General features: G+C 53.1%; 1 protein-coding gene across 2 annotated transcripts in view; it reads right to left on the bottom strand.

The window, feature by feature from the left end:
- tonsl (tonsoku-like, DNA repair protein) overlaps positions 1 to 20,641 on the bottom strand; it is a 195,341-nt gene that overhangs the window by 95,869 nt on the left and 78,831 nt on the right. For both annotated transcript variants that reach the window (XM_085987264.1, XM_085987263.1), the window contains exons 18-21: positions 15,706 to 15,812; positions 14,375 to 14,531; positions 5,183 to 5,261; positions 292 to 599 (exon numbers count right to left, since the gene is read on the bottom strand). In XM_085987264.1, the coding sequence (XP_085843390.1) occupies positions 292 to 599; positions 5,183 to 5,261; positions 14,375 to 14,531; positions 15,706 to 15,812 (651 nt within the window). The remainder of the gene's footprint in view (positions 1 to 291; positions 600 to 5,182; positions 5,262 to 14,374; positions 14,532 to 15,705; positions 15,813 to 20,641) is intronic.

Below are 20,641 nucleotides of genomic sequence, written 5' to 3'. Positions count from 1 at the left end.
GGTTAGTCAGGAAAGAGGAAGTGAAACTATACACCGTGTGGGGGAGGGTAATATACATGAGTGCAAAACGAATACAGGTAAGACAAACAGATTTCATTACACTGTGCCTTATAGATTCTATGTAAAAGTTCCATCTTTCCCCCAGTGCTGTACAGCGCACAATGCTGGCCGCACACCTCCAAATTTACAAGGCAAAATCTATTGCTTCTCAGTTCAAGCGTGCCTGCGATGACTGTACTGGCAGCACTGACCGAGCAGCTCAGAGCTGGTAGAGAGTTTACAGAGGCTCACCTGAAAGGGCGAGTCCCCGGAGAGTCTGGTGGGGTCGCAGAGCTTCTTCAGGCCTTCGTGTGTGATCTGATTGGACGAGAGGTCCAGCAGGGTCAGGTTGGGCATGGTCACCAGGCTGGCCAGCAGCTCGTCCATGGCGTCATCGCCCAGGCGGTTGGCGGACAGGCGCAGCTCGCGGGTGGCGGTCTGTAGCTTGAGCGCTCGCAGGATCGGGGTCAGGTGCTCCTTGTTCAAGGACAGGTTGGATAATCGGAAGCAGGCGCTGTTCTCCTGGGTCTCGCAGACCCTCAACACCAGACCATTCTCCGCTGGAGAAAGGGGAAGAGAGACATCAAAACCAGGAATGATGAACCACCATCACAGAAAGATACCAACAGTGGGACACAGGACAGTGACAGCAACTACTGGTAAAACGCACCAAGGCACTGCACAGAACGGTTATCAGACAAAACTTGGCACCGAGTCCCATAAGGAGATATTAGGACAGGTGATGTGTTACTGTTGCGAGATGTGGGAGCCGGTGGACCCCATTGAGGCTCACTGTGATTACGTCTGTGACAAGTGTCTGCTGCTACAGGAACTCCAGCTCCGTGTTGATGAGCTGGAGTCTGAGCTTCAGACACTGTGACACATCAGGGAGGGGGAGAAGTACCTGGACTGTGTATCAGGAGGTGGTCACACCTATGAAGTTAATTAATTCAGATGTAGCCCATGGTCAGGGACAGGACTGTGTGACTACGAGTGAGGCAGGTACAGGGATCCAGGAGGTAGAGCTGGAGGAGCCGCAGCCCTTGCTCTTGTCCAACAGGTTCGAGGTTCTTACTCCCTGTGGGGACAGGAGCAGGGACTGCAGGGAGGATGAGCAACCTGGCCACAGCACCGTGGAACGGGGGGCCATTCAAGAGGGGGGAGTAAATAGAAATGTTGTAGTGGTAGGGGATAGTATTATTAGGGGGATAGATAGAGTTCTCTGCAGCCGAGAGCGAGAGTCCCGAAGGCTGTGTTGCCTACCCAGTGCCAGGGTTAAGGACATCTCCTCTGGGCTGGAAAGAAACTTGCAGTGGGAGGGGGTGGATCCAGTTGTCGTGGTCCATGTTGGTACAAACGACGTAGATAGGACTAGGAAGCCGGTTCTGTTAAAGGAGTATGAGCAGCTAGGGGTCAAATTAAAAGACAGAACCTCAAGGGTAATAATCTCTGGATTATTACCTGAGCCACGATCGAATTTGGCTAGGCCAAATACAATTAGAGAGTTAAATGCGTGGCTCAAAGACTGGTGTGGGAGAAATGGGTTTTGCTTCCTGGGACACTGGCACCAGTACTGGGGCAGGAGGGAGCTGTTCCGTTGGGACGGGCTTCACTTGGCCAGTGCTGGGACTAGAGTCCTGGTGGATCATATAACTAGGGCTGTAGAGAGGGCTTTAAACTAACTAGTGGGGGGGAGGTTCCTAGAGAGCAAATAATAAAAATGACAACAGAGAAGGTCATAGACTTAGGTAGCAGTGGGGAAATTAAAAGCCAGAGCGTGTCAGGAAGGGGCAGAAGGTATGGAGTAAAAGGTAAAGTAATAAAAAGGGCAAAAGCAGGAACTAAGTGTCACAAAACATATTTGAAAGTTCTCTATCTGAATGCACGTAGCATTCGTAACAAAATAGACGAGTTAATGGCACAAATAACTACATATGGGTATGATCTTGTGGCCATTACAGAAACATGGCTGCAGGGTGACAATGCCTGGGAATTAAACATACCAGGTTATTTAACGATCAGGAAGGACAGGCAGGAAGGAAGGGGAGGTGGGGTGGCTGTGTTAATAAAGGAAGGAATCACTGTACTACAGAGAAATGATATTGGGTCAAAAGATCAGGATAATGAAACAGTTTGGGTGGAGGTAAGGAATAATAAGGGGAAAAAAACACTAGTGGGCGTAGTCTATAGGCCTCCGAACAGTTGCAACTCTGTTGGACGGAGTATCAATCAGGAAATAGTTGAGGCTTGTAATAAGGGAACATCTATAATTATGGGGGATTTTAACTATCATATTAATTGGACAAATCAAATTGGGCAGGGCTGCCTTGAGGATGAGTTCATTGAGTGTATTAGGGATGGGTTTCTTGAGCAGTATGTAACTGAACCGACCAGGGGGCAAGCAACCTTAGATCTGGTCCTGTGTAACGAGACAGGATTAATTAAAAATGTCCTAGTAAAGGATCCCCTTGGAATGAGTGACCATAACATGGTTGAATTCCATATTCAATTAGAGGGTGAGAAGGTTGGATTTCAAACAAGCGTGCTAAGCTTGAATAAAGGAGACTACGAAGGTATGAGAGCGGAATTGAGTAGAGTGGATTGGGAAAATAGATTAAAGGGTAAGACGATACATGATCAGTGGTGTACATTTAAGGAGTTATTTTACAACTTCCAAAAGAAATATATTCCACTGAGAAGAAAAGGGTGTAAAAGAAAAGACAGCCATCCGTGGCTAAGTAAAGAAATTAAGGATAGTATTCGACTAAAAACAAGGGCATATAAGGTAGCCAAATCTAGTGGGAGGATAGAGGATTGGGAAAACTTTAAAAGACAGCAAAAAATAACAAAAAGATTGATTAAGGGAAGATAGATTATGAAAGTAAATTAGCAAAAAATATACAAACAGATAGTAAGAGTTTTTATAGTTATATAAAAAGAAAAAGGGTGGCTAAAGTAAATGTTGGTCCCTTAGAGGATGAGACCGGGAAATTAATGGTGGGAAATATGGAGATGGCAAAAACACTGAATGAATATTTTGTATCAGTCTTTACAGTAGAGGACACTAAGAATATCCCAACACTGGACAAACAGGGGGCTAAAGGGGGGGAGGAGCTAAACACGATCAAAATCACTAAGGAAGTGGTACTCGGTAAAATAATGGGACTCAAGGCGGATAAATCACCTGGACCTAGGGTCTTGAGGGAAGTGGCGGTAGGGATTGTGGATGCATTGGTAATAATTTTCCAAAACTCCCTGGACTCAGCAAAGGTCCCGGCAGACTGGAAAACTGCTAATGTAACACCCTTATTTAAAAAGGGCAGTAGATAGAAGGCTGGAAACTATAGACCGGTTAGCCTAACATCTGTGGTAGGTAAAATTTTGGAGTCCATTATTAAGGAGACAGTAACAGGACATTTGGATAATCATAATTTAATAGGACAAAGTCAGCATGGTTTTATGAAGGGGAAGTCATGTTTGACAAATTTGCTGGAGTTCTTTGAGGAAGTAACATATAGGGTGGATAAAGGTGAACCAGTGGACGTAGTGTATTTAGACTTCCAAAAGGCATTTGACAAGGTGCCACACAAAAGATTATTGCTTAAGATAAAAAATCACGGGATTGGGGGTAATATTCTGGCATGGATAGAGGCTTGGCTATCTAACAGAAGGCAGAGAGTTGGGATAAATGGTTCATTCTCAGACTGGCAATCAGTAACTAGTGGTGTTCCGCAGGGGTCAGTGCTGGGTCCCCAACTCTTTACAATCTATATTAACGATTTGGAGGAGGGGACCGAGTGTAACATATCAAAGTTTGCAGATGATACTAAGATGGGAGGGAAAGTAGTGAGTGAGGAGGACATAAAAAACCTGCAAGGGGACATAGACAGGCTAAGTAAGTGGGCAGAGATTTGGCAGATGGAATACAATACTGGAAAGTGTGAGGTTATGCACTTTGGCAGGAAAAATTGTAGAGCAAGTTATTATCTTAATGGCAAGAAACTGGAAAGTACTGAAGTACAAAGGGATCTGGGGGTCCTGGTGCACGAAACTCAAAAGGTTAGTATGCAGGTGCAGCAAGTGATTAAGAAGGCCAATGGAATGTTGGCTTTCATTGCTAGGGGGATAGAATATAAAAATAGGGAGGTATTGCTTCAGTTGTACAAGGTATTGGTGAGACCGCACCTGGAATACTGCATACAGTTTTGGTGTCCATACTTAAGAAAAGACATACTTGCTCTCGAGTCAGTACAAAGAAGGTTCACTCGGTTAATCCCGGGGATGAGGAGATGGACATATGAGGAGAGGTTGAGTAGATTGGGACTCTACTCATTGGAGTTCAGAAGAATGAGAGGCGATCTTATTGAAACATATAAGATTGTGAAGGGGTTGGATCGGGTGGATGCGGGGAGGATGTTCCCGAGGATGGGTGAAACTAGTACTAGGGGGCATAGTCTTAGAATAAGGGGCTGCTCTTTCAAAACTGAGATGAGGAGGAACTACTTCACTCAGAGGGTGGTAGGTCCATGGAATATGCTGCCCCAAAAAGCTGTAGAAGCTACATCATTACATAAATTTAAAACAGAAATAGACAGTTTCCTAGAAGTAAAGGGAATTAAGGGTTACGGGGAGCGGGCAGGAATTTGGACATGAGTCTAGGTTCGGATCAGACATGGCCCTGTGGGTAGCGGAGCGGGCCCAGGGGCCGTGTAGCCTGATCCTGCTCCTATTTCGTGTGTCTAATTCTGTTAGATTCAGGAGATGGTTCTGTGATAGTGGATTGGCGGTTAGGATCAGATCAGCCATGATCTTATTGAATGACGGAGCAGTCTCGAGGGGCCGATTGGCCTACTCCTGCTCCTATTTCTTATGTTCTTAAAAGAGGTAGGTTTTAAGGAGTGCCTTAAAGGAGGAGAGGTAGAGAGGCTTAGGGAGGGAGATGCAGAGCCTATGGCCCAAGCACCTGGAGGCAAGGCCGCCAATGGTGGAGCAATTAAAATCAGGAATGCGCAAGAGGCCAGAACTGGAGAAGCTCAGAGATTTCAGAGGGTTGTGGGGCTGGAGGAGTTTAGGGTGATCGTCAGTAAATGGTAATACTTATTCTGTACTGTAGACGGGCCATGTGTTAAGTGTCGCTCCTTACCCAGTGCCAGGCTGTCACAGGCCCTCTTGTATCTGTCGGAGAGAGGAGGCAGATCCCAGGACAGCACCTCAGCCAGGACCTGAAAGGGCAATCGCATCCCATGTCAGCGAGGGTGAGGTCATCATTCCGTCAGCTCAAAATCAGCATTACAAGACGCAGACAGCGAGTGCGGCAAACGTACAGCAAGGTAACAGAGCCTTCGGTCAGCTCTGGCCCAGTCTGTTGGTGCAACCCCACCACCAAACTGTCTGCATCAACCCCACCACCCCACACAGCCCACTGTCTACACCGACCCCACCCCACACAGCCCACTGTCTACACCAACCCCACCACCCCACACAGCCCACTGTCTACACCAACCCCACCACCCCACTGTCTGCACCGACCTCACCCCACACAGCCCACTGTCTACACCGACCCCACCCCACACAGCCCACTGTCTGCATCAACCCCACCATCCCACACAGCCCACTGTCTGCACCGACCCCACCCCACACAGCCCACTGTCTGCACCGACCCCACCCCACACAGCCCACTGTCTGCACCGACCCCACCCCACACTGCCCACTGTCTACACCGACCCCACCCCACACAGCCCACTGTCTACACCGACCCCACCCCACACAGCCCACTGTCTACACCGACCCCACCCCACACAGCCCACTGTCTACACCGACCCCACCCCACACAGCCCACTGTCTACACCGACCCCACCCCACAGCCCACTGTTTACACCGACCCCACCACCCCACTGTCTACACCGACCCCACCCCACACAGCCCACTGTCTACACCGACCCCACCCCACACAGCCCACTGTCTACACCGACCCCACCCCACACAGCCCACTGTCTACACCGACCCCACCCCACACTGCCCACTGTCTACACCGACCCCACCCCACACAGCCCACTGTCTGCACCGACCCCACCCCACACAGCCCACTGTCTACACCGACCCCACCCCACACTGCCCACTGTCTACACCGACCCCACCCCACACAGCCCACTGTCTGCACCGACCCCACCCCACACAGCCCACTGTCTACACCGACCCCACCACCCCACACAGCCCACTGTCTACACCGACCCCACCCCACACAGCCCACTGTCTACACCGACCCCACCCCACACAGCCCACTGTCTACACCGACCCCACCCCACACAGCCCACTGTCTACACCGACCCCACCCCACACAGCCCACTGTCTACACCGACCCCACCCCACACAGCCCACTGTCTACACCGACCCCACCCCACACAGCCCACTGTCTACACCGACCCCACCCCACACAGCCCACTGTCTACACCGACCCCACCCCACACTGCCCACTGTCTACACCGACCCCACCCCACACAGCCCACTGTCTACACCGACCCCACCCCACACAGCCCACTGTCTACACCGACCCCACCCCACACAGCCCACTGTCTACACCGACCCCACCACCCCACACTGCCCACTGTCTACACCGACCCCACCCCACACAGCCCACTGTCTACACCGACCCCACCCCACACAGCCCACTGTCTACACTGACCCCACCCCACACTGCCCACTGTCTACACCGACCCCACCCCACAGAGCCCACTGTCTACACCGACCCCACCCCACACAGCCCACTGTCTACACTGACCCCACCCCACACTGCCCACTGTCTACACCGACCCCACCCCATACAGCCCACTGTCTACACCGACCCCACCCCACAGCCCACTGTCTACACCGACCCCACCCCACACAGCCCACTGTCTACACCGACCCCACCCCACACAGCCCACTGTCTACACCGACCCCACCCCACACAGCCCACTGTCTACACCGACCCCACCCCACACAGCCCACTGTCTACACCGACCCCACCCCACACAGCCCACTGTCTACACCGACCCCACCCCACACAGCCCACTGTCGACACCGACCCCACCCCACACAGCCCACTGTCGGCACCGACCCCACCCCACACAGCCCACTGTCTGCACCGACCCCACCCCACAGCCCACTGTCTACACCGACCTCACCCCACACAGCCCACTGTCTACACCGACCCCACCCCACACAGCCCACTGTCTACACCGACCCCACCCCACACTGCCCACTGTCTACACCGACCCCACCCCACACTGTCTACACCGACCCCACCCCACACAGCCCACTGTCTACACCGACCCCACCCCACACAGCCCACTGTCGACACCGACCCCACCATCCCACACAGCCCACTGTCTACACCGACCCCACCCCACACAGCCCACTGTCTACACCGACCCCACCCCACACTGCCCACTGTCTACACCGACCCCACCCCACACAGCCCACTGTCTAAACCGACCCCACCCCACACAGCCCACTGTCTACACCGACCCCACCCCACACAGCCCACTGTCTACACCGACCCCACCCCACACTGCCCACTGTCTACACCGACCCCACCCCACACAGCCCACTGTCTACACCGACCCCACCCCACACAGCCCACTGTCTACACCGACCCCACCCCACACAGCCCACTGTCTACACCGACCCCACCCCACACAGCCCACTGTCTACACCGACCCCACCCCACACAGCCCACTGTCTACACCGACCCCACCCCACACAGCCCACTGTCTACACCGACCCCACCCCACACAGCCCACTGTCTACACCGACCTCACCCCACACAGCCCACTGTCTACACCGACCCCACCCCACACAGCCCACTGTCTACACCGACCCCACCCCACACAGCCCACTGTCTACACCGACCCCACCCCACACAGCCCACTGTCTACACCAACCCCACCCCACACAGCCCACTGTCTACACCGACCCCACCCCACACTGCCCACTGTCTACACCGACCCCACCCCACACTGCCCACTGTCTACACCGAACCCACCCCACACAGCCCACTGTCTACACCGACCCCACCCCACACTGCCCACTGTCTACACCGACCCCACCCCACACAGCCCACTGTCTACACCGACCCCACCCCACACTGCCCACTGTCTACACCGACCCCACCCCACACTGCCCACTGTCTACACCGACCCCACCCCACACTGCCCACTGTCTACACCGACCCCACCCCACACTGCCCACTGTCTACACCGACCCCACCCCACACTGCCCACTGTCTACACCGACCCCACCCCACACTGCCCACTGTCTACACCGACCCCACCCCACACAGCCCACTGTCGGCACCGACCCCACCACACAGCCCACTGTCTACACCGACCCCACCCCACACAGCCCACTGTCTACACCGACCCCACCCCACACAGCCCACTGTCTACACCGACCCCACCCCACACAGCCCACTGTCTACACCGACCCCACCCCACACAGCCCACTGTCTACACCGACCCCACCCCACACAGCCCACTGTCTACACCGACCCCACCCCACACAGCCCACTGTCTACACCGACCCCACCCCACACAGCCCACTGTCTACACCGACCCCACCCCACACAGCCCACTGTCTACACCGACCCCACCCCACACTGCCCACTGTCTACACCGACCCCACCCCACACAGCCCACTGTCTACACCGACCCCACCCCACACTGCCCACTGTCTACACCGACCCCACCACCCCACACAGCCCACTGTCTACACCGACCCCACCCCACACTGCCCACTGTCTACACCGACCCCACCACCCCACACAGCCCACTGTCTGCACCGACCCCACCGCACACTGCCCACTGTCTACACCGACCCCACCCCACACTGCCCACTGTCTACACCGACCGCACCCCACACAGCCCACTGTCTACACCGACCCCACCCCACACAGCCCACTGTCTACACCGACCCCACCCCACACAGCCCACTGTCGGCACCGACCCCACCACACAGCCCACTGTCTACACCGACCCCACCCCACACAGCCCACTGTCTACACCGACCCCACCCCACACAGCCCACTGTCTACACCGACCCCACCCACACAGCCCACTGTCTACACCGACCCCACCCCACACAGCCTACTGTCTACACCGACCCCACCCCACACAGCCCACTGTCTACACCGACCCCACCCCACACAGCCCACTGTCTACACCGACCCCACCCCACACAGCCCACTGTCTACACCGACCCCACCCCACACAGCCCACTGTCTACACCGACCCCACCCCACACAGCCCACTGTCTACACCGACCCCACCCCACACTGCCCACTGTCTACACCGACCCCACCCCACACAGCCCACTGTCTACACCGACCCCACCCCACACAGCCCACTGTCTACACCGACCCCACCCCACACAGCCCACTGTCTACACCGACCCCACCCCACACAGCCCACTGTCTACACCGACCCCACCCCACACAGCCCACTGTCTACACCGACCCCACCCCACACAGCCCACTGTCTACACCGACCCCACCCCACACTGCCCACTGTCTACACCGACCCCACCCCACACTGCCCACTGTCTACACCGACCCCACCCCACACAGCCCACTGTCTACACCGACCCCACCCCACACAGCCCACTGTCTACACCGACCCCACCCCACACAGCCCACTGTCTACACCGACCCCACCCCACAGCCCACTGTCTACACCGACCCCACCCCACACAGCCCACTGTCTACACCGACCCCACCCCACACTGCCCACTGTCTACACCGACCCCACCCCACACAGCCCACTGTCTACACCGACCCCACCCCACACAGCCCACTGTCTACACCGACCCCACCCCACACTGCCCAGTCTACACCGACCCCACCCCACACAGCCCACTGTCTACACCGACCCCACCCCACACTGCCCACTGTCTACACCGACCCCACCAACCCACACAGCCCACTGTCTGCACCGACCCCACCCCACACAGCCCACTGTCTACACCGACCCCACCCCACACAGCCCACTGTCTACACCGACCCCACCCCACACAGCCCACTGTCTACACCGACCCCACCCCACACTGCCCACTGTCTACACCGACCCCACCACCCCACACAGCCCACTGTCTACACCGACCCCACCCCACACAGCCCACTGTCTACACCGACCCCACCCCACACAGCCCACTGTCTACACCGACCCCACCCCACACAGCCCACTGTCTACACCGACCCCACCCCACAGCCCACTGTCTACACCGACCCAACCCCACACAGCCCACTGTCTACACCGACCCCACCCCACACAGCCCACTGTCTACACCGACCCCACCCCACACAGCCCACTGTCTACACCGACCCCACCCCACACAGCCCACTGTCTACACCGACCGCACCCCACACAGCCCACTGTCTACACCGACCCCACCCCACACAGCCCACTGTCTACACCGACCCCACCCCACACAGCCCACTGTCTACACCGACCCCACCCCACACAGCCCACTGTCTACACCGACCGCACCCCACACTGCCCACTGTCTACACCGACCCCACCCCACACAGCCCACTGTCTACACCGACCGCACCCCACACAGCCCACTGTCTACACCGACCCCACCCCACACAGCCCACTGTCTACACCGACCCCACCCCACACTGCCCACTGTCTACACCGACCCCACCCCACACTGCCCACTGTCTACACCGACCCCACCCCACACAGCCCACTGTCTACACCGACCCCACCCCACACTGCCCACTGTCTACACCGACCCCACCCCACACAGCCCACTGTCTACAGCGACCCCACCCCACACAGCCCACTGTCTACACCGACCCCACCCCACACTGCCCACTGTCTACACCGACCCCACCCCACACTGCCCACTGTCTACACCGACCCCACCCCACACAGCCCACTGTCTACACCGACCCCACCCCACACTGCCCACTGTCTACACCGACCCCACCCCACACAGCCCACTGTCTACAGCGACCCCACCCCACACAGCCCACTGTCTACACCGACCCCACCCCACACTGCCCACTGTCTACACCGACCCCACCCCACACTGCCCACTGTCTACACCGACCCCACCCCACACTGCCCACTGTCTACACCGACCCCACCCCACACAGCCCACTGTCTACACCGACCCCACCCCACACAGCCCACTGTCTGCACCGACCCCACCCAACACAGCCCACTGTCTACACCGACCCCACCCCACACAGCCCACTGTCTACACCGACCCCACCCCACACAGCCCACTGTCTACACCGACCCCACCCCACTGTCTGCACCGACCCCACCCCACTGTCTGCACCGACCCCACCACCCCAGTGTACACCAACCTCACCCCACACAGCCCACTGTCTGCATCAACCCCACCACCCCACTGTCTACACCGACCCCACCCCACAGCCCACTGTCTACACCGACCCCACCCCACACAGCCCACTGTCTACACCGACCCCACCCCACACTGCCCACTGTCTACACCGACCCCACCCCACACAGCCCACTGTCTACAGCGACCCCACCCCACAGCCCACTGTCTACACCGACCCCACCCCACACAGCCCACTGTCTACACCGACCCCACCCTACACAGCCCACTGTCTACACCGACCCCACCCCACACTGCCCCGTCTACACCGACCCCACCCCACACTGCCCACTGTCTACACCGACCCCATCCCACACAGCCCACTGTCTACACCGACCCCACCCCACACTGCCCCGTCTACACCGACCCCACCCCACACTGCCCACTGTCTACACCGACCCCATCCCACAGCCCACTGTCTGCACCGACCCCACCCCACACAGCCCACTGTCTACACCGACCCCACCCCACACTGCCCACTGTCTACACCGACCCCACCCCACACAGCCCACTGTCTACACTGACCCCACCCCACACAGCCCACTGTCTACACCAACCCCACCACCCCAGTGTACACCGACCTCACCCCACGCTGCCCACTGTCTGCACTGACCCCCCCCCCCCACTGTCTACACCGACCCCACCCCCCCGCCTCGCTCCAAAACAGGACCAGGAGGAGGCCGTTCAGCCACTCGAGTCTGCTCCACCATTCAATCAGATCGCGGCTGATCTGCATCTTAGCTCCATCTACCCGCCTTCGCTCCATATCCCCTAATAACCTTACCCAACAAAAATCGATTAATCTCAGTTTTGAAATTTTCAAGTGACCCCCCAGCATCGACAGCTTATTGCGGGGTAGAGAGGTCCAGATTTCCACTGCACTCTGTGTGAAGAGGTGCTTCCTGACATCCCCCCCTGAATGGCCTGGCTCTCATTTGATGGTTCTGCTCCCTGGCTCTGGATTCCCCCACCAGAGGAAATAGATTCTCTCCATCACAGACTGGTTACAGCACGGAAGGCGGCCATTCGGCCCGTCGAGCCCGTGACGACACTCGGCCAGTCCCACTCCCCCGCCCTTTCCCCGTAGCCCTGCAAATATTTTTCTTTCAGATACTTATCCAACTCCCTTTTGAAAGATAGTCTGCCTCCACCACCCTTTCAGGCAGTGCATTCCAGATCTCAGCCACTCGCTGCGTCAAAAAGCTTTTTCTTACGTTGCCTTTGGTTCTTTTGCTAGCCACATAAATACTGTGGCTACTAGAGCAGGTCAGAGGCTGGGTATTCTGTGGCGAGTGTCTCACCTCCTGACTCCCCAAAGCATTTCCACCATCTACAAGGCACAAGTCAGGAGTGCGATGGAATACTCTCCACTTGCCTGGATGAGTGCAGCTCCAACAACACTCAAGAAGCTCGACACCATTCAAGATAAAGCAGCCCGCTTGATTGGCACCCCATCCACCACCTTAAGCATTCACTCCCTCCACCGTACCGTGTCTGCAGTGTGGACCATCTACAAGATGCACTGCAGCAACTCGCCAAGGCTTCTTCGGCAGCACCTCCCAAACCTGCGACCTCTTCCAACTAGAAGGACAAGGGCAGCAGGCGCATGGGAACACCACCACCTCCAACTTCCCCTCCAAGTCACACACCATCCTGACTTAGAAGTATATCACCAATCCTTCAACATCGCTGGGTCAAACTCCTGGAACTCCCTCCCTAACAGAGGAGTACCTTCACCACACAGACTGCAGCGGTTCAAGGCGGCGGCTCACCACCACCTTCTCAAGGGCAACTAGGGATGGGCAATAAATGCTGGCCTTGCCAGTGACGCCCACATCCCAGGAGCAAATAAAAAAATATTAGATCACCCCTTAATCTTCTACATTCAAGGGAATACAAACCAGTCTATGCAACCTGTCCTCATAATTTAACCTTTTTAGCCCCGGTATCATCCTCACACATTACTCTGTATCTAACCCGTGCTGTACCTGCCCTGGGAGTGTTTGATGGGACAGTGTAGAGGGAGCTTTACTCTGTATCTAACCCGTGCTGTACCTGCCCTGGGAGTGTTTGATGGGACAGTGTAGAGGGAGCTTTACTCTGTATCTAACCCGTGCTGTACCTGCCCTGGGAGTGTTTGATGTGACAGTGTAGAGGGAGCTTTACTCTGTATCTAACCCGTGCTGTACCTGCCCTGGGAGTGTTTGATGGGACAGTGTAGAGGGAGCTTTACTCTGTATCTAACCCGTGCTGTACCTGCCCTGGGAGTGTTTGATGGGACAGTGCAGAGGGAGCTTTACTCTGAATCTAACTCGTGCTGTACCTGCCCTGGGAGTGTTTGATGGGACAGTGTAGAGGGAACTTTACTCTGTATCTAATCCGTGCTGTACCTGCCCTGGGAGTGTTTGATGGGACAGTGTAGAGGGAGCTTTACTCTGTATCTAACCTGTGCTGTACCTGCCCTGGGAGTGTTTGATGGGACAGTGTAGAGGGAGCTTTACTCTGTATCTAACCCCATGCTGTACCTGCCCTGGGAGTGTTTGATGGGACAGTGTAGAGGGAGCTTTACTCTGTATCTAACCCGTGCTGTCCCAGCCCTGGGAGTGTTTGATGGGACAGTGTAGAGGGAGCTTTACTCTGTATCTAACCCGTGCTGTACCTGCCCTGGGAGTGTTTGATGGGTCAGTGTAGAGGGAGCTTTACTCTGTATCTAACCCGTGCTGTCCCAGCCCTGGGAGTGTTTGATGGGACAGTGTAGAGGGAGCTTTACTCTGTATCTAACCCGTGCTGTACCTGCCCTGGGAGTGTTTGATGGGACAGTGTAGAGGGAGCTTTACTCTGTATCTAACCCGTGCTGTACCTGCCCTGGGAGTGTTTGATGGGTCAGTGTAGAGGGAGCTTTACTCTGTACCTGCCGAAGTGTTGAGGCTGAGATCCGAGGTCTTACCTCCTCGTTGCTCTGTAGAACGTGTACGATGGGGTCCTGCGGGGCGAGCAGTGCCCCTTCCTTTTTCAGGGTCAGCTTGGGGCGCAGTCCACACATCTGGTAATATCGCTGGGTGGCCTGCTCTGCCAGCCAGGACACAGTGCGCACCTCACTGTCGCTGTGGAGGAGGAGGGGAGGAGGTTAAACTCACACCCGAAACAGTAAATGGAGATCCAGCGAGAGCACAGCACCTACCGTCTGATTCTGAAGCTTCAGGCAGGACCCCTCTCCTCAACCAGCTGGGTACAGGTCCACAGGCACCTGCAGCCCCCTCCCCCACTAGATTATTGGCTGACTATTTTTCCCACAGGAGGCATCCCGTGCCCAATCTGGCCCGTTATATACATGTGTTCTCGGGCATGCTGGCAAGGTTGCAGGACCTGCCCTGATGGTTTACAACAGGGTGGCTTGCTGGGCCATTTCGAAGGGCATGAGGAGACAATGACGCAATGCGGGGCTGGAGTCACGTGTAGGCCGGACGGGGGTAAGGACAGCGGCTGCCCTTGCCCTGAAGGACGCTGGTGAACCCGTAACTGGGGTTTTTTTCCGGTGCTAGCCAGAATGTTTTTGAAGTTAAGTTTCCCAGCCTGCCAGGGCGGGTTTGCTGTTGTGCCCTCTGGGCCGATAGCTCAGCATCAGCCCATACCCACAGCGGACCGCACAAGGCACGATACCTTGGTGAGACCGCTCTTGGAGCACTGCGAACAGTTCTGGGCTCCATATTATAAAAAGGATATGCAGGCACTGGAGAAGGTGCAACAACAAAAAAAAGATTTACTAGAATGATACCAGAACTGAGAAAGATTGAACAGGCTGGGGCTCTTCTCTAGAAAAGAGAAAGCTGAGGACTGCACAAAACAGGCCATTCGGCCCGACTGGTCCGTGGCGGTGTTTGTGCTGCACACGATCCTCCTCCCGCCCCTCGCCATCTCACCCCATCAGCATATCCTTCTATTCCCTTCTCCCTCATGTGTTCATCCAGCCTCCCCTTAAATGTATCGATACTATTCACCTCAACCACTCCCTGTGGCAGCGAGTTCCACATTCTCACCACTCTCTGGGTAAAGAAGTTTCTCCTGAATTCCCTCTTGGATTTATTAGTGACTATCTTATATTGATGGCCCCTAGTTCTGGTCTCCAGTGGAAACATCTCTGACGAACTTTCCAGATTTTTATCCTCCAATTAACCTCGGAGGGTTGTCTGATCATCGAGCTCCATTGGCTCCTGTTTAGGTGGCTGTAATCTCACCCCCCGCTCCCCCCCACCGCAAATAAAGAGGCTTAGAACATACCTGTGTGGTATAGGGATCAGGAAGATGTTATCTTGAACTCGGACCCTCACTCTGATTGATGGAGGCACCACTGGGTTGGCAGGTTGTGCAAACTGTTGTGCTGAACTCTGGGGAGAGACAGGGGAATCGAAGGGTTACTGATCAGAGACTAGTTAATTGCTGAGTAACTAGAGAGAGAGACAGGGGAATCGAAGGGTTACTGATCAGAGACTAGTTAATTACTGAGTAACTAGAGAGAGAGACAGGGGAATCGAAGGGTTACTGATCAGAGACTAGTTAATTGCTGAGTAACTAGAGAGAGAGAGACAGGGGAATCGAAGGATTACCGATCAGAGACTAGTTAATTGCTGAGTAACTAGAGAGAGAGACAGGGGAATCGAAGGGTTACTGATCAGAGACTAGTTAATTACTGAGTAACTAGAGAGAGAGAGACAGGGGAATCGAAGGATTACCGATCAGAGACTAGTTAATTGCTGAGTAACTAGAGAGAGAGACAGGGGAATCGAAGGATTACCGATCAGAGACTAGTTAATTACTGAGTAACTAGAGAGAGAGACAGGGGAATCGAAGGATTACCGATCAGAGACTAGTGTATTATCGAGTAACTAGAGAGAGAGAGACGGGGGAATCGAAGGGTTACCAATCAGAGACTAGTGTATTATCGAGTAACTAGAGAGAGAGAGACGGGGGAATCGAAGGGTTACCGATCAGAGACTAGTTAATTGCTGAGTAACTAGAGAGAGAGACGGGGGAATCGAAGGATTACTGATCAGAGACTAGTTAATTACTGAGTAACTAGGGAGAGAGACGGGGGAATCGAAGGATTACCGATCAGAGACTAGTTAATTACTGAGTAACTAGAGAGAGAGACAGGGGAATCAAAGGATTACCGATCAGAGACTAGTTAATTACTGAGTAACTAGAGAGAGAGACGGGGAATCGAAGGGTTACCGATCAGAGACTAGTTAATTACTGAGTAACTAGAGAGAGACGGGGGAATCGAAGGATTACCGATCAGAGACTAGTTAATTACTGAGTAACTAGGGAGAGAGACGGGGGAATTGAAGGGTTACCGATCAGAGACTAGTTAATTACTGAGTAACTAGAGAGAGAGAGACGGGGGAATCGAAGGATTACCGATCAGAGACTAGTTAATTACTGAGTAACTAGAGAGAGAGACGGGGGAATCGAAGGATTACCGATCAGAGACTAGTTAATTACTGAGTAACTAGAGAGAGAGACGGGGGAATCGAAGGATTACCGATCAGAGACTAGTTAATTACTGAGTAACTAGAGAGACGGGGGAATCGAAGGATTACCGATCAGAGACTAGTTAATTACTGAGTAACTAGGGAGAGAGACGGGGGAATCGAAGGATTACCGATCAGAGACTAGTTAATTACTGAGTAACTAGAGAGAGAGACGGGGGAATCGAAGGATTACCGATCAGAGACTAGTTAATTACTGAGTAACTAGAGAGAGACAGGGGAATCGAAGGATTACCGATCAGAGACTAGTTAATTAATGAGTAACTAGAGAGAGAGACGGGGGAATCGAAGGATTACCGATCAGAGACTAGTTAATTACTGAGTAACTAGGGAGAGACAGGGGAATCGAAGGATTATCGATCAGAGACTAGTGTATTATCGAGTAACTAGAGAGAGAGAGACGGGGGAATCGAAGGGTTACCAATCAGAGACTAGTGTATTATCGAGTAACTAGAGAGAGACGGGGGAATCGAAGGGTTACCGATCAGAGACTAGTTAATTGCTGAGTAACTAGAGAGAGAGACGGGGGAATCGAAGGATTACTGATCAGAGACTAGTTAATTACTGAGTAACTAGAGAGAGAGAGACAGGGGAATCGAAGGATTACCGATCAGAGACTAGTTAATTACTGAGTAACGAGAGAGAGAGAGACGGGGGAATCGAAGGATTACCGATCAGAGACTAGTTAATTACTGAGTAACTAGGGAGAGAGACGGGGAAATCGAAGGATTACCGATCAGAGACTAGTTAATTACTGAGTAACTAGAGAGAGAGACAGGGGAATCGAAGGATTACCGATCAGAGACTAGTTAATTACTGAGTAACTCGAGAGAGAGAGAGACGGGGAATCGAAGGGTTACCGATCAGAGACTGGTTAATTACTGAGTAACTAGAGAGAGAGACGGGGGAATCGAAGGAATACCGATCAGAGACTAGTTAATTACTGAGTAACTAGGGAGAGAGACGGGGGAATCGAAGGATTACCGATCAGAGACTAGTTAATTACTGAGTAACTAGGGAGAGAGACGGGGGAATCGAAGGATTACCGATCAGAGACTAGTTAATTACTGAGTAACTAGAGAGAGAGACGGGGGAATCGAAGGATTACCGATCAGAGACTAGTTAATTACTGAGTAACTAGAGAGAGAGACGGGGGAATCGAAGGATTACCGATCAGAGACTAGTTAATTACTGAGTAACTAGAGAGAGAGACGGGGGAATCGAAGGATTACTGATCAGAGACTAGTTAATTACTGAGTAACTAGGGAGAGAGATGGGGGTATCGAAGGATTACCGATCAGAGACTAGTTAATTACTGAGTAACTAGAGAGAGAGACGGGGGAATCGAAGGATTACCGATCAGAGACTAGTTAATTACTGAGTAACTAGGGAGAGAGACGGGGGAATCGAAGGATTACCGATCAGAGACTAGTTAATTACTGAGTAACTAGAGAGAGACAGGGGAATCGAAGGATTACCGATCAGAGACTAGTTAATTAATGAGTAACTAGAGAGAGAGACGGGGGAATCGAAGGATTACCGATCAGAGACTAGTTAATTACTGAGTAACTAGGGAGAGACAGGGGAATCGAAGGATTACCGATCAGAGACTAGTTAATTACTGAGTAACTAGAGAGAGAGAGACAGGGGAATCGAAGGGTTACCAATCAGAGACTAGTGTATTATCGAGTAACTAGAGAGAGAGAGACGGGGGAATCGAAGGGTTACCGATCAGAGACTAGTTAATTGCTGAGTAACTAGAGAGAGAGACGGGGGAATCGAAGGATTACTGATCAGAGACTAGTTAATTACTGAGTAACTAGAGAGAGAGACGGGGGAATCGAAGGATTACCGATCAGAGACTAGTTAATTACTGAGTAACTAGGGAGAGACGGGGGAATCGAAGGATTACCAATCAGAGACTAGTGTATTATCGAGTAACTAGAGAGAGAGACGGGGGAATCGAAGGGTTACCAATCAGAGACTAGTTAATTACTGAGTAACTATAGAGAGAGACAGGGGAATCGAAGGGTTACTGATCAGAGACTAGTTAATTGCTGAGTAACTAGAGAGAGAGACAGGGGAATCGAAGGGTTACTGATCAGAGACTAGTTAATTACTGAGTAACTAGAGAGAGAGAGACAGGGGAATCGAAGGATTACCGATCAGAGACTAGTTAATTGCTGAGTAACTAGAGAGAGAGACAGGGGAATCGAAGGATTACCGATCAGAGACTAGTTAATTACTGAGTAACTAGAGAGAGAGACAGGGGAATCGAAGGATTACCGATCAGAGACTAGTGTATTATCGAGTAACTAGAGAGAGAGAGACGGGGGAATCGAAGGGTTACCAATCAGAGACTAGTGTATTATCGAGTAACTAGAGAGAGAGAGACGGGGGAATCGAAGGATTACCGATCAGAGACTAGTGTATTATCGAGTAACTAGAGAGAGAGAGACGGGGGAATCGAAGGGTTACCAATCAGAGACTAGTGTATTATCGAGTAACTAGAGAGAGAGAGACGGGGGAATCGAAGGGTTACCGATCAGAGACTAGTTAATTGCTGAGTAACTAGAGAGAGAGACGGGGGAATCGAAGGATTACTGATCAGAGACTAGTTAATTACTGAGTAACTAGGGAGAGAGACGGGGGAATCGAAGGATTACCGATCAGAGACTAGTTAATTACTGAGTAACTAGAGAGAGAGACAGGGGAATCAAAGGATTACCGATCAGAGACTAGTTAATTACTGAGTAACTAGAGAGAGAGACGGGGAATCGAAGGGTTACCGATCAGAGACTAGTTAATTACTGAGTAACTAGAGAGAGACGGGGGAATCGAAGGATTACCGATCAGAGACTAGTTAATTACTGAGTAACTAGGGAGAGAGACGGGGGAATTGAAGGGTTACCGATCAGAGACTAGTTAATTACTGAGTAACTAGAGAGAGAGAGACGGGGGAATCGAAGGATTACCGATCAGAGACTAGTTAATTACTGAGTAACTAGAGAGAGAGACGGGGGAATCGAAGGATTACCGATCAGAGACTAGTTAATTACTGAGTAACTAGAGAGAGAGACGGGGGAATCGAAGGATTACCGATCAGAGACTAGTTAATTACTGAGTAACTAGAGAGACGGGGGAATCGAAGGATTACCGATCAGAGACTAGTTAATTACTGAGTAACTAGGGAGAGAGACGGGGGAATCGAAGGATTACCGATCAGAGACTAGTTAATTACTGAGTAACTAGAGAGAGAGACGGGGGAATCGAAGGATTACCGATCAGAGACTAGTTAATTACTGAGTAACTAGAGAGAGACAGGGGAATCGAAGGATTACCGATCAGAGACTAGTTAATTAATGAGTAACTAGAGAGAGAGACGGGGGAATCGAAGGATTACCGATCAGAGACTAGTTAATTACTGAGTAACTAGGGAGAGACAGGGGAATCGAAGGATTATCGATCAGAGACTAGTGTATTATCGAGTAACTAGAGAGAGAGAGACGGGGGAATCGAAGGGTTACCAATCAGAGACTAGTGTATTATCGAGTAACTAGAGAGAGACGGGGGAATCGAAGGGTTACCGATCAGAGACTAGTTAATTGCTGAGTAACTAGAGAGAGAGACGGGGGAATCGAAGGATTACTGATCAGAGACTAGTTAAT

This window comes from Somniosus microcephalus, chromosome 5 (genome assembly GCF_052327205.1).
Source record: "Somniosus microcephalus isolate GS21.2 chromosome 5, FLI_Smic_1.0, whole genome shotgun sequence".
Classification (NCBI taxonomy): Eukaryota; Metazoa; Chordata; class Chondrichthyes; order Squaliformes; family Somniosidae; genus Somniosus; species Somniosus microcephalus.
Note: the sequence above shows the minus strand (reverse complement) of the source record. Positions and strands in the feature narration are given on the sequence as shown.